Here is a 17,437-nt window from a genome sequence, read left to right as displayed (position 1 = left end):
TGAACATAAAATTCACATCATATACAACAAATGTATACACAACAAATCTACACAAACTAAATATAAAAAATGACGGTAAGGACCAAATAACGAAATAATATATATATGTATGGTATTTTTTTCTCTGTATAACATCTACATACATGTACATACGTACACAACAAATAATATATATACAACAGGAAGAAGTATACCGTAAAAAATGGCAGGAGTAATGTGAACTTTTCATTCCTTTATTCAGAATGCATACATAAATGCTACAAGAATACTACTTTATACACATAATGCATTAAATTAACGAGTACCGAATATACCGAATTATGTACATTTCACTGAAATTTTACATTTGTAGGGGAAAAAAAGTTTGCAAGATTTACCTTCCCACAAAATTTTCTATAATGTATTTAACGATAGAACAAGGACTTATTGCAAAAATAATGAACATAAATGGCCTCAGGATTGGGAAGAACATTTAAGGAGTCAGTGGCAAAAATATCAGGAGGTGTCCCGAAGAACAAGGGACATTATGAATGCCTATTGTTCTGCAATTGCATTGGTAGGAACTCGAAGGTACGGAAGTGACCCCTGTGATTTCTTTTATTATTGGTTAGGTACTGAGATCAGGGGGAAGTTAGGTGCTCACGAACCTAAAGTAGTTATGAATGAAGTGTACAATAAGCTGGAAAAATTCACATCTCAGGGTAATTGCACTAACTTATATCCTGATATTAGCTGGGATATTTTTGAACGAGGAAAAAAAATATTCGACTGCAACTATGACTATGCCACATTGCAAGGGAAAAAGGAAAATACATATACCCGTTGTCTAAGGTATAAAGAAAACTTAGACGATGCTAAGGAAGCATATAGGAAAGTGAAGGAAATATGTACGGATGGTGGTACTGATAAATATTGTAGGGAATTTTTAAAGAAAAATGGGGACCAGAAATATAAGCAACCACAAGAATTAACATGCCCAGAGGAGGAGAAGACACTATCTGACAGTGATTCAGAAGAACAATCTGACTATGATGGAACAGGGACGGAAGGAATATTAGGGGTATGTTCATTCCATTCCTTCGTCTCTATATTTGTTCTTTTTTAGAAGAGTAAAGGAATAAAAAAGAAAAAAGAAGGAAAAAAGGAAAAAAGGAAAAAAGGAAAAAAAAAAAAAAAAAAATATACAACTCCCTCTCTCTCTCTATATATATATAAGTACATATATATAGACCTATATATGCACTTATATATATGTATGTTTGCACATATTTTCTGTTCATTATACCTGTAGAGTAAGCAGTTGGAAAAAGTGAAATCAGAATTAAAGGAGTATCAGGAATTAGAAAGGGGTTCAAAGGATTGTGATAATGGTAGTAAGGTCAGAGAATTAGGGGGAATATTAACATCATATACTCTTGTTCAGAATGGTGCTCAGGAAATTGTGGATGCTTGGTGTTATGCACATAAGAAATGGGCCGTCAGTTTACCCAAGGATGATCTTTGTTATGCATTATATTTCTGGATAGGACATACAATATTGGAAAATCGGAAGTATGCTGATGATTTATGGGGCATTATGAAGGCCATTTATCCAAAATTAACAACATGGAAACCTATAAAGGGGTGCGATAGCGTGGGCACGAAAATTGACGAGGACACTTTCAATGAGAGGAAACAAGTGTTTGAATACATTCAGCAGTGCAAAATTATGAAAAAACAATTAGAGCAGAGCAGAAGGAGCGCTTCGTCTAACAACAAAGCAAAGTGCGAACAGAGTTATTATACTCACTTAGAAGATGTGATAAAAAAACTTACAGCTGAGGAAACTAAATGTAAACAGGAACAGGGTGGTAGTGCTAATGATCCATATTGTAAGAGATTCTTAGCAATGTGTCAACAATGCGATCCTAAGGACCTGTCCAAATTAAAATGTGAAAAAGTAGAACCAAAAACCGAAGAGTCTACAACATCCAACTATCAGGCACCCTCCACTGAGGACACAATCACCTCCCCCTCTGAAGGTAGCAACAATACTACCACCACCATTGCAGTTCCTTCTGCATTAGCTGCAGTAGGTTTACCAACAATTGCTGCATTCCTTCTTTACAAGGTGAGCAATAATTATAATAGATATATATATATGTGTGTATGTATATATATATGTAATACATATTTTTACACTTTCGATCTTTTTTTTTCTTTTTTCCTTCCCTTTTATTAGTATAACATCCTACCTTCTTGGTTCCATAATACTTTTGGTAACTCTACTGGAAGGAGCAGAAATAGCAATAAAAGGAGGAACAGAAGATCAACCAACTCTAACTTTAGTGCATTGACCGACGACGACACATTAACAACAATAAATTCGTCCGAATATTCAATCCCATATACCTCATCATCCACCTAGATGAACACAACATCTTCTAGATGATTATATATGATACTTTGCGCAATGTTGTATTTATTATGTGCGAATACACACACTCTAATAATACACCAATACCACACCACTCTAATAATACGCTGATATACACTCTATTGAGTGTCGCACCCTTTTTATGCTAAGCAGAAAATATTAATGTCGTTACACCTAAAACTAAAAAGAAAAAATTCCACTCATTCCATCCACCTCTTACACCCCCCTAACACCATCATAAACTCTTACGCCTAACAACCCCCTACACCCTGAAAATAAACCCACCCCTTACAACCCCTCTTACACCCTTCTTACACGCCCCTTACACTCCTTCCTTCCTGAACCCTAAACCCTCTTACACCACACTTACACCCCCTCCCCCACACACACCTACACCTAAAAAAAACTATTCTATCATTCTTATATACGAAAGGTATAATTCTTTTTTTTCCTTTATTATTACTTACACCATTGTATCTAAAAAAAAGAAAAGGAACGAATATTGAGCGCAAACACATGCACATAACATTTTACTATTAAAAATGTGGGTTAACATACACCTACTACACCGTTAGAAGGAAGGAAAGAAGGAAGGGGTGGGGTGACATATATCGTCAGATGTTCGGAATATATAATTGTGATGCGCGACATATAGTTGAAATGGGTGTGTATATTAATTCTTTCATTTCAGGAATATGAACCACTTTAATATTATTTTTTTTTAAGTAATGTAATATTTAATAAAAAAAAAAAATATGTGTGTCATTTGTTAATTTTGCATTATGACATCATCTATATTAATGATTGTGCATTTTTATTTTTTCATTTTAATTATAGTATCTTCACACACTCATAAAGAGAATAACTAATCGCAAGTCGCCCACACAGCAACTTCATAAACATATCACATTAAGGAAAAAAAAAGGAATCGCATAATCAATTTAATGTACATAAGAAAAAAAAAAAAAAAAATATATACTTGTATTTTGAACTTTGTTCATATCAGAAAAAAAAAGAAGAAAAGCAAAATGTTATTCTTTGCGAAAATTTTTACACTCAGCTTGATACTGTACTCCTGGTCAGAACATGATCACCATCACCACATAATATAGAAGCTCCTGCAGCTGCAGCAACTCTTACACACACCTATATAAAAGAAAAAATATATATATATATATTTGACGCACACACACATACATACATTTTTATTATGATTATGAAAGAATATTTTTTTTTACACTTCTATAATAAAAGTAGAAGGGGAAATTTCCACCGCCATAACAACCTTCCTTCCACCAACCACCCCTAACACCCCCCCCTCTATATATTTTTTTTTTACTTGTGTTAGGTCCTAGTGCACGCAACCCCATGCACCACCTCATGGGGCAAAACAACGTCATCCACATGGAGCGCAAAATGGGGAAGTACCACATCATCATCATGGAGTAAAGGGATACGAAGTGGGGGTCTCTATGATTTATATGATTTGCCAGATGGAAGCACGGTCGGATCGGTGACAAGTACAACTAGTACGAAAACACGGCAACGGTCGTGTAAATACCCCCCTGTTCAAAGTACAAATTCCTGCCCCAAGGACAACACAAATGAACGACCACCAACAAAGAAGAACCCATTTAGTGGCCACCGATACAAAAAATCCAGTTCTAAAGAATCCCTTCTTAAAGAATATTCACCACCTAGCAACTTTCCTTCCACCACCCCAAACGATCCACCTGAAGATTCAACACCTGAAGATTCAACACCTGAAGATTCAACACCTGAAGATTCAACCCCTGAAGATTCAACACCCGAAGAATCACACATTGAAGAATCACCACCCAAAGGAATTGACCTTCCCAAAGATTCACCACCTAAAGATTCATCACCTAACGACCATCTTCCACCCAAAGATGCACACCCTGAAGATTCACCACCTAACAACCCATTTGAAGAATCACTCCCTAAGGAATCACATCCTGAGGGTAAATTAGAACAATCACCACCTACGGTGGAATTAAAAAAATCAAAGCATCAAGAAAGGAATGAAGCATCATGTTCAAAGAAGAAAAAAAGCTGGCGAGATAGATTTATATGTAGATTATTTCGCGGTAAAATCAAACCCCATGAATGGATAGCGCTCCTATTAATTGTGTTCATTCTTTTTATGTGGATTGGAAGTCCTATGAACGCGTTCCTCGATTTGGCGATTGGATCGGACAGCAAATACGATTTCATGCCTTTCGCCAAAGCTGCCTGCACACTTTATATAATCATTGGGTTAGTAGTTCTTTTTGTATTAATAGGATTTTTGTTTTCCAAGGGAGGAAAGAATTTGTGCAAGAGAATATTAAAATGCAAACCATCTGCTGAAGAGCAGGTTTCACTACTTAAAGAAAAAGCTGAAAAAAATGAATAGTTGTAAGGGGTGTTAGAAGGAGTGGGTGTTAGGGATGGTGAAAGGAAGGAACGTAAGGTCCCTTCTATATATTAGTGTGTGTATAGTGCCATTGCTCCTATTCTATGCTATGATATATTATACCTCTATGGGATCACACTGAGTATAGTAACTTTGTGCAGCTAGTTCATAAATTAAAAAAATTAGAATGTTTCCTATAGGTGATGCATTCATATGGCAGTGCTTGCTCCTTTATATATTGTTATGCTGTTATATATTATTTTTTAATTCCACCCTAAAAAGGGGCAGTATTATATTTTTTTTCTTATTTTTCCTTCTTTCCTTTAATATATAAGAGGTTTGTGTGAATTATATTCTATATTTGTTCGTTGTTCCTATACATAATTAATGAACATTATTCATTTGGCTCATTCATATTATTATGAACTTTTCTCATTAATATATGTAATTAATGAACATTTCATTGTTTCATTCACATGACAGTAAGTATGAGCATATTATAGAAGGAAGGAAGGTTGTTAATGGTGGTGGTTGGTGGAAGGAAAGGACGAAAAGAAGGAAAGAAGAAAAGGGGAGAACGTACATTCTAGGAAGAAAAATATGTACTTATATATATACCATATATACATATATGTAGACACACATACATCTATATGTATGTGTGCATATATGTGGAGGGGGTACGGCCGTGCTGAACGATATTAGACCGAAATATAGAAAGAGCACCACCCACTTTTTCCTATATATGGAGGATGAGGAGGATGACCATGATGATTATGATTATTATATAAAGGGATTCTCTCTCACATGTGTATGGAATTGTGCAAAGGTGCTATTGCGTTTTGTTGTTTCATATACAAAATAATACATATGTGTACCATAGAGTACAAAAAGTACAAATATTGTATATATGAAGGTTTCGCATGTTTTGTACTCAATTCTTTTTCCTTCTCCTTCTTTCCATTAGGAACGCTTCTTCCCTAAGGAAGTATCTTCCTACGTGGGGATCTTGTACAATTCTACAGGATATTCCACATTTATTTATATATAAAAATAAAAAAAAAAACCCTTGTGTAAAATGATTTAAAAAAGAAAAAAATATATTCTCCATAGTACTGTGCATAGTACTCCGTATAGTATTTCTGAGCACACATTCATAAGTTCACTTTTTAATTCCCACACACTTATGTTTTTTTTATGTATAAATTTTTTTTTTCATAATTTTACTTGTATTATTCATAGTATGTAAGGAGGTGTGGTTAGCTCAAAGAACATATAATCTGCATTTCATATGAGCTATTCATAATATACTCACCGAAGAAAAAGGGGGGGAAAATAAAATTTTAAAAAAAAAGAAGAAAAAAAGGCAATTGTTCCTACTAAGCGACCATAAATAAAAAGAAAGAGAAAAGGATGTATAATGCATATAATATTATTCTTATAGAAATATATGTGTGAATATCCAGGAATTTTTTTCTTCTTCTTCCTTATCCTCATAATTCATGTAATTCCTTCTTATTATATCCTTCCTTCCAATTCATTTTATAAATATGCACGTTTCCCCGTGCTAGCTACTTATAAGTATACACACACCTCATAAGGGGAAGAGTGGTAGAAAGAATGTGCTCCCTGTGTACATATATGAAACTATATTACATATATATATGTGGTAACAACTCTTTAAACAATCTCCCAGCCTTTCCCCCCACCCTCCTCTTTTAAATAACACACAACAATAAAACACAACACTAATAAAATATGGAATAAGTAAATGGTACATATATATATATGAAAATTCCTTATAAAAAAAGAGGGAAGGAAAGGAATATCACATTATTATTAAATATATATATGTATATGGAATCTAAAAGTTGTATAAATAGTAGTATAATATTTCAAGCAGTGACCATACACAATTCAATAATATAATAGGTCGATGCATAAAGAATGTATATGAGAAGTGAGGATTCCTTACACCCCCCTTTTCCTTCCTCCCCCTCCTCCTTAGACCATTCTTTTCATTTAGTTCTGCTTCTTATATATATTTTGCTCATAAATATATTTTGCTGCTTTTATATATATATTTTTTTGTTCTTCCCCTTTAATTTTAATAATATAAAGAGAATAATTCAATTCGCATAAATAATAAACTGTTATTTCCTGAAAAATGAGGAATAAGTGTATTATTAAAGGAAGCAAGAACTGAATAGATATTCCTTAGTGTTTATTTTTTTTTTTTGTACTGTACAAAAAATTTTCACACTTTTCTTCAACATATATAAACACATTTTAGAAGAATTTTACGACATATATGAAGAAATATATACATCTGTGCATCTAGACCATGTCCGAAACCGCACCAGTAGCACCAAGGGTAAGGAAAAAATATTAAGGAATAATATTAAGGAAGGATGGGTTGTTAGGTTGGTGGTAGGTGGAAGGATGGATTGTTAGGGTGGTGTTAGGTGGAAGGAAGGTTGTTAGGGTGTTGTTAGGTGGAAGGAAGGTTGTTAGGGTGGTGGTAGATGGGTTGTTAGGATGGTGGTAGGTGGGTTGTTAGGATGGTGGTAGGTGGGTTGTTAGGATGGTGGTAGGTGGGTTGTTAGGTGGGTGGTAGGTGGGTTGTTAGGGTGGTGGTTGGATGGTTGATAGGTGGTTTGTAGGTGGGTTGTTAGGGTGGTAGGTGGAAGGAAGAATGTTAGGGTTGTTAGGGGTGGTATATGTGAAGGAGGGGAAAAGGATAATCGTAGAAGTAAAGGAAGCAAAGAGAGTGAAGGAAGGCGTCTAAGGAGGAAAGGAAGGTGGTCTAAGGAGGAAGAAGGAAGGAAAGGAGGGTCTAAGAAGGATAAAGGGGGGGAAAGAGTATGGAAGAAGGGGAAGGAAAGGTTTTCCCTTCCCCTTTCCCCTACCCTCCTTCCTTATCCTATCGGCGAATATATGGGGAATGCAAACATATGTCCATATATATATATACATATGTCTACGTATATATAACTATATACATATGCATATTTATGTTCTGCACATAACCCCCCTCACAGACGTGCACACTAGAAACAATTACTGAGAAGTTAACTTTACAAAATGGGTTCTATACAAATTTCGAGAGCGATGGAGGAGGGGGTCACAGGGGCGGGGTTAGTGGTACAAATTTGACGTCCCAATTAACTAGCTCCTGTTCGAACTGTTCAAAAATTATTGACGATGCTGCAAAAATCGAAAACGCCCACTTATACGCATGTATGCAGACTAAAGATAAGAGTTCCACAGGTGATAGTGCTCCTTGCCGCTTTTTTTATTATTGGTTCGGACACAAATACTGGAACGACTTAAATGGTAATGCGCTATCAACAATTTTGGATAAAATTTACGAAGCGCTGAAAACATCTTCCTGCACTGATGGGAAGAAGTGTGATTTTAAATACAAAGATCTTGAGAACCAAACTATTTTTGATCATATGAAAATCATATTCGATTATTTCAACGATTATGAAGGGGTACAGAGTTTACTAAGTACGCATGGTACCACCTGTGCGGAAAAATGGTCAACCTATTGGGAAACACTTTCTTCAGCATGTAATAAAGTGAAACAACATTGTGCATCAGAGTCTGATCATAACAGTAAGCAATATTGTACCGACTTCAATAGTACCTATGCTGTACATTGTGATACAGCTAAGCTCCCCCAAAAGATGGCGGAACTAATAACAAATATCCAACGTGAAGCACAAGCAGCGCAAATAGCAGCCACTAAAGAAAAAGAAGAAGCTGTAAGTAAAGCCACCACCACTTCCTCCCTTTCTTCTATATTTGGCACACTCGGAATGACAGTCGCTCCTTTCGTATTGTATAAGGTAAAGTTATAATTAAAATACTACTATAACTAGTAGTATTTTCTCCCCTTCCTTCCTCCTTCCTTAGACCCTTTCCTTCCTTCTACTACCCATAACAACCTTCCCTCCACCTACCACCTCTAACAACCTTCCTTCCACAAACCACCACTAACAACCTTCCTTCCACCCCTAACAACCTTTCATTCTACTACCCCTAATAACCTTCCTTCTTCCTCCTTAGACTCTTCCTTCCTTACCTCCTCCTTAGACCCTTCCTTCATCCTCCTTAGACTTTCCTTCCCTCCTCTTCCTTAGATGCTTCCTTCTCTTCCTACCTAGACCTTCCTTCCACGCCTACCAACCATCCACCTAACAACTCTAACAACCCACATACCACCCTACCACTCCTAACAACTTTCCTTCCACACTACCACTTCTAACAACTTTCCTTCCACATTAACACTCCTAACAACTTTCCTTCCACCCTACCACTCCTAACAATCCACTTACCACCCGACTACCTAACAACCCACCTACCACCCGACTACCTAACAACCCACCTACCACCCGACTACCTAACAACCCACCTACCACCCGACTACCTAACAACCCACCTACCACCCGACTACCTAACAACCCACCTACCACCAACCACCACCCTAACAACTCTTCCTTCCGTTCAGTATAAGCCATGGTCTTCTTGGTTTGGTAACCACACTTCTGGAAATGGAAGGAGCAGAAGAACTAATAGAAGAAGATCCACCAGGAATGAATTCGACACATTAGCGGAAGTTTCAACAGTGGATTTTACAGCAAGTTCGGAAGCAAATTCCACAATAGACAATTCTACTACCGTTCGTCCTACCGCCTACATAGGACAACGCACGAAGGGAAGAACAAATAATAATGCGGGGGGTCGCGGGATGGTAGGTTATCAAAACATGTAATGTAACACACATAAGAATGTAACATCAGGAAGGGGAATGTGTTTCCTTCCCATCCCCCACGGAAGGAATATAAATGACCGCTCACATTTTATATACAGTGTAACGAACAAAATAAGATTTTTTATTTTCTTCTTTCCTTTTTTCCTTTTTTCCCTTTCCGTCTTTCTTTTTCCTTCCTTCTTTTCCTCAAATTTCATTCCTTCTCTTTCCTTTTCATTTGTAAGTTTGAATAACCACATAAGGAAAGAATACTCCCCAAAAAGGAAGGCGCTGATCTCCTTAAAAAAGTGCTTGTATTTTAAAAAACAAAAAAAAATTTATTAAGTTAAAAAATTTCATAAGAGAATTAATAAGCATTTTTTAATTCTTCAATAAAGAAGAAATTTATCCCAAACAAATCAAAATGATGTAAAGAATTTCTTGTGCTTCTGTTGATTACACATTAACATAAGCCCTTTAGTACAATACAAAAAAGAGGAAATAAGGCAAAAAAAAACGAAAAGAGACAACTAGCAATCTTTTTTGAGATTGCAGAAACTGATTCTCCTACATTCGTAAGCCATGATGTGGCTTCAGATAGTTCTTCACTGAATAGTTCAGAATTCGCAATCGCATAACACAGGAGCACTGAACAACAAATTAAAGCAACCAATATAAGAAACAGTATGGTTCTATATTTAAATTTATCACCTGTTAATTTTTTATAAATTCTTCTACATTTGTCTGCCACAGTTTTGTTCTTCCTTCTTCTTCCATATGGTAAGTTTTTAGCACTTATTTTGGGAGCTGTTTCATGGTATGGTCTGTTTGGGGAAGTGTTTTTAAAGGGGGGGTCGTCTTTATAACTTCCATTATAAAATGGACTTTGCAATGATGTTTTTGTGTCAGTTGTGCTTATTGATGATCCTACACTTATTGAGTCTGACGAGTCATATGGGCTGTCCGTTATTGTTGTTCCACCATACCGTGATGTGCTTATTGCACTCACCTAAAAAAAGAAAAAAGAAAGGTGTGAATTCATAATTCATAAAGTACATATGTGTATTATGATAAAAATTCTAAAAGTAGAGAGGAAAAAAAAAATTTTTTTTTCCTTATTTTCCTTTGCTCTATTTTTAACAAAAAAATAGAAGTTTATTCATAATAATATATGCGAACTCTAAAAACATATTAGTTCCTATCTTACATTGTGGTGGTTAGAATGTTCCCAGAAGCACAAAACATAGGCGAATATTAAATATTTCCCAAGGAATAACATTTTGCTGTTTTTTGCTTCCTTTTTTAATTTTTAGAATTAAGAATAATTTAAAAATGTGCGCATATTTTCTTCCTTTTTATATATATTGATTATGTGATTATTTTATTCATTCTTTCTAAGTGTTCATTAAGTCACTTTTGGAAGGTGCGCACCATATATGGGATTTACGTGCTGTTGTTCTTCATTATTATAGATGTGTAAGTTTACATATAATTTAAATTAGAAATAATTTATTAGAACGTACAATATAAAATATATACATATATAAAAATAGATTAATTCAAAATAATGCGGAAAAAAATTGATTTTAATTACATCTAATTATATTAGTTCAGCAGTAACTGAAATTGTCAATATTCTAAAAAAAAAAAAATTTCGCATTCGTTTCCAATTATACAACTGTTCTAATGATGCAATGAATACAAAATAGCATGTTTTAAGCATTAAAATTATATATGTTTGCGCATGTTTGTGCTCAAGATTAGTTCTTTCATTTTGGATATAATGGTGAATAAGAACAGCATTTTAGGAAAAAAATATGTTAGATTTTTCTTTGCGCATTATAGGAGGGTGGAATTTTCCATTTTTTCCCCCCCTTCTTTTCCCGCCTCTTTTTCCTTTCTTTCTTTTTTTCCCCCTTTTTTCCTTCCTTTCTCCTCCATTCCTTTTTTCCTTTTTCTTTTCATTGTTCTAGTGTATTCACTCTAATGTCCAATCAATTTTTTTCAGAAAAAATTCTCTTCCACTTCATTTTTACCTGTTGGCAAGCTTTTAATATTTTATTCTTAGTTGTTCGTAATTTCCTTATTTAAGATCCAAAATATATGTTCATTAATTTTTTTTTATTTTTTGTTATAGGTTTTCTTTACCTTCATATATTTTTTTTTATCTTAATAATTTTTTTGAGGAGGGTAAGCACTTCCCTTTTTTTTTCTTTCGCACCCTTAGTTTGGTAGTATATTCTTTCCCTCTACATGCAGAGTTATTCAAAAACATACAAATGAAAAGAAAAGATAAAAAAAGGAATAAAAAAAATGAGAAAGGGGCGTACATGGGTCACTTGCACACGCGAATATAATGAACGAACACCTATAATTACGGAATTTACCCTGCGCGACGCTCTCACGCAGATTTGCTCGCTACCCATTTTTGATAGGCCCCCCTTTTTTTTAATGAGCTGTAAAATTCACTTTCACAATTGCGTGATGTGGGTAGGGGGTGGTAAAACGGTTGAAAAATTGGAAAAAAACCCTTTAGTGGGGAAAAGAAAAAATGGAATGGAAAGAAAAAAAAAGAACAGAAAAAAAATAATATACAACCCCGACATGGCTTAATTAACTCGTAAAAACGTACACCTTAAACATGTAACTGTACGCCAAGTGGCCCAAATGAATGTACCACTTATGAATAGAAGCGTTGGGCTTAACCTGAGTATGGTCTCTGATCTTCGCTCCATACATGTAGTAGCGCGTCCATGTTGTGCGTGTGTGCGTCCGGTGTGCACACACAGGCATGTGTGTATGTGCTGTAAATATTCTATTTTATGAGAGAAGTATATGCCCTCGCGCAGCTACCCTTTTTTGGGGGGAATATTTCATCATCTTCCCGCTAACGTGAAGAAAATTCTACGAAAGTTCCTCAGGGGAAACGGTTGATAAGGCACATAGAGGGGAGCGGTGCAACGGCGGTAACATAAAAGCATATTAAAAGTGCAGGGCCTCTTTGCATGTGAAAATGAAAAGGGATGGAGAGCAAAAGGAGGGAGCGCAAAGGGAGGAAGGTGAAAATGTGAACGAAAGACCGAAACAGATCGAGCAACTCGGGGACCACTCTTGCGGCTTGCACTCCGAGGAAGACTCTGCGACAAACGATTTTAGGCGAACCAGCTGGATATACAAGAATATAGAGAATATGCTGAAGGAGGCAAATGAAAAATGTAGCAATTTAAACGAGAGGGGTGCGTTGGGTGGAGGTATCGAATTGGAGCTACTTCTTGGGAAGAGTGAAAATTCAGCGAAATTTACCAGCCACGTCAACTCGCGCAGACCATCCAAATTGTCCAGTTCGCACAGTTCGTCCAGCCCAACCAATTCGAAGTCATCAAAGCATCTCACGTCAAGTTACTCCTCCGGATCGATCGTCTCCCAAAGCAGCAGCCACACGTCGGACGAAATGGATAACATATCCCTTAGCGATGAATTGTCCGTAAATGAAGATTCTACTGGGGAAGATGGAAATGGAAGTAGCTCCATTGCTACATCGAGCGGGGATGGAATAGAGAACAGTGATAGCAAAACCCCCAACAATAGCAACAGTCGAGATGGAAGTAACGATGAGGGAGGTGATGAAAAGAGTCTCACTGGAGGTACGCCCAGCAATACCCGCGAGGAGGACAACCATCCAAATGTGTACTACAACTGCATAACCATATTTTCACTGAACAGTTATTTGTATAATGACATGTACAGATATAACCCTCACCTGTACGGCATTTACGAGACCTGCAGAAATAACGAAAAGAGGTGCAAAAAAATTGGCTTACTTTGCTCTCAATTCGACTTAATATTTCTCAGATCTGTCTTTGGAAAATATCAAAAGAATTTATATGATGTATTGAAATATACTCATACTGTTTTGCTGGACAATGTCCCCTCATCATATACCATTTTAAATGAAATTTTATATACCCTCCAAAATTATGTGAACGGAAATGGGGGGCTATTCATCTGCTGGAGGAAAAAGCTCTTCCACTTGTCCTACTACGATTATATGTTTTTATCATCCGACATTTTGTTTAAAAGGAAAGTTATAAAAATTGTGAAATTAATTTTTAAAGGAAAATACAATTTGTACATTTTACACTGCGAATTCGATTTATATAACGCTAAGAATAAGCTGAGCAATTTGGACGATCTAGTTGTACTGATGAAGAAAACGTTGTGGAAAATTTATCTCTTCCAGATATTTTACATAAATAGGAGACTATTCAAACGGAGGGAAGAATCTCCGTGCAATGTGGAGGAATTATCTACACATGGGCATGTTGACAAAATTGAGGCAATAGCAAAAATGAGCAAAGCGGAGAAGGAACTACAGATCAAGGAAGAAGTGGTAGGTTCCTTTTCCAACCTGGGGGATGACGAAAAAGGGGATAGTACCCACAGTCACAATGATGACGCATCGGATACGTTGAAGGGAAACCAAACGGATAAACCCCTAACAACCATGACTTTTAGAAATAGTTCCATGTTAGTTATCGGAAGCTTCAACATAGACGTTAAGGAAGACGGGGCACTATACGACAAACTTGTAAATCTGAACGGCCAAGGAAAAATGAAAGATTTATTTTTTCACAAAAATATTAATTATAAATTACAAAAAACGTACGATATTGTGGAACGGAAGAACACGCTGGTTAGTGGATTGAATTACTCATTTGGATTGACAGATAATATTTTCCTCGTAGAGTCCTTTTTCATCAACGCGGAAGACATCAAGGAACTCAGCTATTTATTTAGCCCCTCAGATGTGATCTCCGAAAAAATGAGCAAGTTAAATAAATCTCTAAGTAGGTACAATTTGGAAAACTTTTCTCAACTGATTAACAAAAATGGAGTGCTCATAAAATTTCAAGACGTCTTTAACTACGGAGTTGATATATTAACGCAGAGGAAGGGCAAAGAATTTAGTGACCATTGGGCTTTATCTGCACGGCTACATTTAAAAAATCCCAGTAAAAGTATCAACCTCCATATAGAAAAACAGCTCCGTAACTTCTTGTTCAACGTTGACAGGTACTTCGTTCTGCGGAAAAGGTCTTACCACGAACTGTGCGCTGTGGTGAGTTCTGCCCTCTCAGGGGAGCAGAACCCCAATCGGGGCGGTAAATATGCAGGGGATAAATTTAAAAAAAAGAACCACAATGAAGAAGCCAAAATGGACAAGTATAACTATTCACAGAGGTGTATAATATCAAGTGTAAACATTAATTGCATTCACAAGGTGGAAAAACGGCTGTACAACACCCTGTCCAGGTGTTTCGAATCTGATTGATGTGCTTTGCGGTGGAATAATACACAGGCGATAAAATTGATAGGACTTGAAAAAAGAAAGGGCCTCAAATGAGCTCCATTTTGCCGCCGCGTCCAGATGCTAACAAATTGCTCAATCCGAGTTATCCATATTAATAACTCTTGCGAAGTTTTCTTCACATTATGTCAAAATGAATAGGCATATTTGGTTCAAAAAAAAAAAAAAAAAAAAATCTGCATGTGCACAAGTTGCGCGTATTCCGTATAAACAAACTTTACACCAAATGACCCTCACGCAGAAACTAAAAAAGGATATTAAAAAGGGTTAAAAAATTTGCAACAAAAAAAATAAAAAAAAAATGAAGAAAACTGTCACCTGGGGAAATTTCCCGCATTTCACAATTCAAACCGTTTTATATATACAAATGGGCACATTTGTGTCAAAATAGTTGCACGAAAAAAAAAGAAAAAAAGGCGGTGAAGTCAGGCCATCGCACGGGTAGAAGTCGGGTAGCCGAAGCATAAGTTGACCACAGAGCGCACACCCTACTATGGGTCGATTCAGTTACTCCACGTCCACGCTGCTCAGCGCAGTAGGTGGGACAAAGCGTCCCTATGCTGAAAATGGAAGGGGGAATTTTTTTCAGGGAGATAAATCCCCCCCTACCTGCTTCCGTCGTCCCTTCAACTGAGAGAAGGGGAAAGCACAAGTCTGCTTCACAACTCGTCGAAGTCCAAATCATCATTGGCCCTTTTTGCCATATCCATTTTGTTACTTATATAATTCTTAATATTTTGTACAATGGATTTATTGCGAAGGGAGTTGAGTAGAGACCCGCGTCTGCTGCCACTTTCTCCCTCGTCCATGCTGGACAAATTTTCATAAGAAGATGTGTCACCGTCCACAATACTATTACAATTTTGTAGACTTTCCAAAGAATTTATTCTTTTTTTTTGTCCATAATACTGATTATACACATCTGTGATGTTAAAGCTGTTTTTAAAATCTTCGCTCATTAAACTTTTAGCTTCATAAATTATATCATAAGGATCAAATGGAGGGATGTTTTGCAAAAGTTTGAGGTTCACAGTGAAATTCCCACACAAAAGGGAACTCTTCAGTTTCGCACAAATGACCAGACATATGTACAGAATGAAGTTCTCGTCATTATTAATGATGAAGTGGTCGTATAATATAATGGTGTCTGCCATGTCAAACTCCTGCGTTAGTAATAAAAGAATCCATTTTAAAGCATAATATTGCGTTTCTATTTTCAGTGTGTACAATTTCTTCCAAAGTTCATATTCTTTTATTCTTAACAAGAGGGAGAACTTTTTTAGCTTCCCATTAATTCCATCATCTGTATTGTCTAACCCTTCACAGAAAATATCTTTCTGTTTTTGCATTAATTCGATGAAGCAGAAAAAGGTATCCGCTTCTCCCTGCATAGGGCAGTTACATAATGGGTCATTAAAAATAATAAAATATAGGGGAGCTAAAATTTCGTTCATCCCTTGGACGTATTTAACATAGGGGTGAATTTTTGCATATATGAATAGAATTCTACACAACAGATCGTAATGGCTTTTAGGGTTAACAATGTCGCAAACATCTGCTGAATGGTCACCAAAGGAGTGTTCATAGGTGTTCTTTTTTTGGCCAATTTGCGATTCTTCCTTCGATTTGTTTATAAATTTTTGGGAAGTTTCATCGACCACGGGGGCAACTTGTTCATTTGCGTCTTGTGCATTCTTTTCTTGGGATTCTCTCTGCTCGGAGGGCCCCTCCCCCATTTCATTTATGTTGACTAGAGATGGTATTTCCTCTTCCGCCTCTTCTTCAAACTCTTCTGTACTAATTAAACTGTTCAATATTTTTACATTATTATTAATCGTTTGCTGTGGGTTTAAATTAAAAAAAGACAACTCGGGTCTGGTTCGAAAAGTATCCTTATTAATTTGGCTGAACAATTCGGAGTTTATGAAGTTCGCGTCTGAGTCGTCCTCCAAATTTGTGGAGGACGTGTCTTCATTGGGGTCGTCACCCCCCAATTTGGCCCCTGCTGCGTCCACCCCCTCTGTGCTATTTTTTCCCCCCTTGAGCGGATTCAATACAAAGCATTTTATATATTCCTCGTACAACTTCTTCTTTTCACTAAGTTCTTCATTCCATCTGCTCGTATTTAAACTGAGGTGCTTTAAAGCTAGCTTCCAACATAGGGAACGAACACAAGGGTTAATGTCTAAAATGTTTTTCTCGAACAGGTAAGCCAATTCCTCCTCGTCAATTAACACCTTTTCGAATATGTTAATGCAGGTTTTTATTTGCTCGTCGAACTTTGCAATTCGTTCATTTTTTTTTTTAAAAATGAGTAAGTAGCTCAAAATTTCTAATTTGTACTCCATCTCGGTTGGGCGGTTCGCTGGGCTAGGGCAAACTACTTACTACGCTAGTCCCTGAGTTGGGGCGATCATCCAGCTATGCACTCACCAACCTGTATACTCCCCCAAACACGCACGTAACAGCGTCTGCGCT

The 17,437-nt window shown here is 36.4% G+C and overlaps 4 protein-coding genes across 4 annotated transcripts; 3 read left to right on the top strand and 1 right to left on the bottom strand.

Moving 5' to 3' along the window:
- Positions 1 to 447: 447 nt before the first annotated feature.
- On the top strand, positions 448 to 2,407 carry PCOAH_00039240 (KIR protein; the record flags this gene model as incomplete). The annotated part of the gene is made up of 4 exons (XM_020060715.1): positions 448 to 556; positions 612 to 1,060; positions 1,292 to 2,110; positions 2,222 to 2,407. The coding sequence occupies 4 exons, from the start codon at positions 448 to 450 to the stop codon at positions 2,405 to 2,407; spliced, it is 1,563 nt and encodes a 520-aa protein (XP_019917009.1).
- Positions 2,408 to 7,527: 5,120 nt separating this feature from the next.
- Positions 7,528 to 9,612, top strand: PCOAH_00039230 (KIR-like protein; the record flags this gene model as incomplete). Its single annotated transcript, XM_020060714.1, has 3 exons — positions 7,528 to 7,584; positions 7,874 to 8,686; positions 9,349 to 9,612. 3 exons carry the CDS (start codon positions 7,528 to 7,530, stop codon positions 9,610 to 9,612), a joined length of 1,134 nt encoding a protein of 377 aa, XP_019916519.1.
- Positions 9,613 to 12,604: 2,992 nt separating this feature from the next.
- Positions 12,605 to 14,923, top strand: PCOAH_00039220 (Uncharacterized protein; the record flags this gene model as incomplete). The annotated part of the gene is made up of 1 exon (XM_020060713.1): positions 12,605 to 14,923. The coding sequence occupies one exon, from the start codon at positions 12,605 to 12,607 to the stop codon at positions 14,921 to 14,923; it is 2,319 nt and encodes a 772-aa protein (XP_019917060.1).
- A 695-nt stretch (positions 14,924 to 15,618) lies between these two features.
- Positions 15,619 to 17,307, bottom strand: PCOAH_00039210 (Uncharacterized protein; the record flags this gene model as incomplete). Its single annotated transcript, XM_020060712.1, has 1 exon — positions 15,619 to 17,307. The coding sequence occupies one exon, from the start codon at positions 17,305 to 17,307 to the stop codon at positions 15,619 to 15,621; it is 1,689 nt and encodes a 562-aa protein (XP_019916131.1).
- Positions 17,308 to 17,437: the final 130 nt, after the last annotated feature.

This window comes from Plasmodium coatneyi, chromosome 12 (genome assembly GCF_001680005.1).
Source record: "Plasmodium coatneyi strain Hackeri chromosome 12, complete sequence".
NCBI lineage: Eukaryota > Apicomplexa > Aconoidasida > Haemosporida > Plasmodiidae > Plasmodium > Plasmodium coatneyi.
This window is presented reverse-complemented; position numbering and strand designations above follow the sequence as displayed.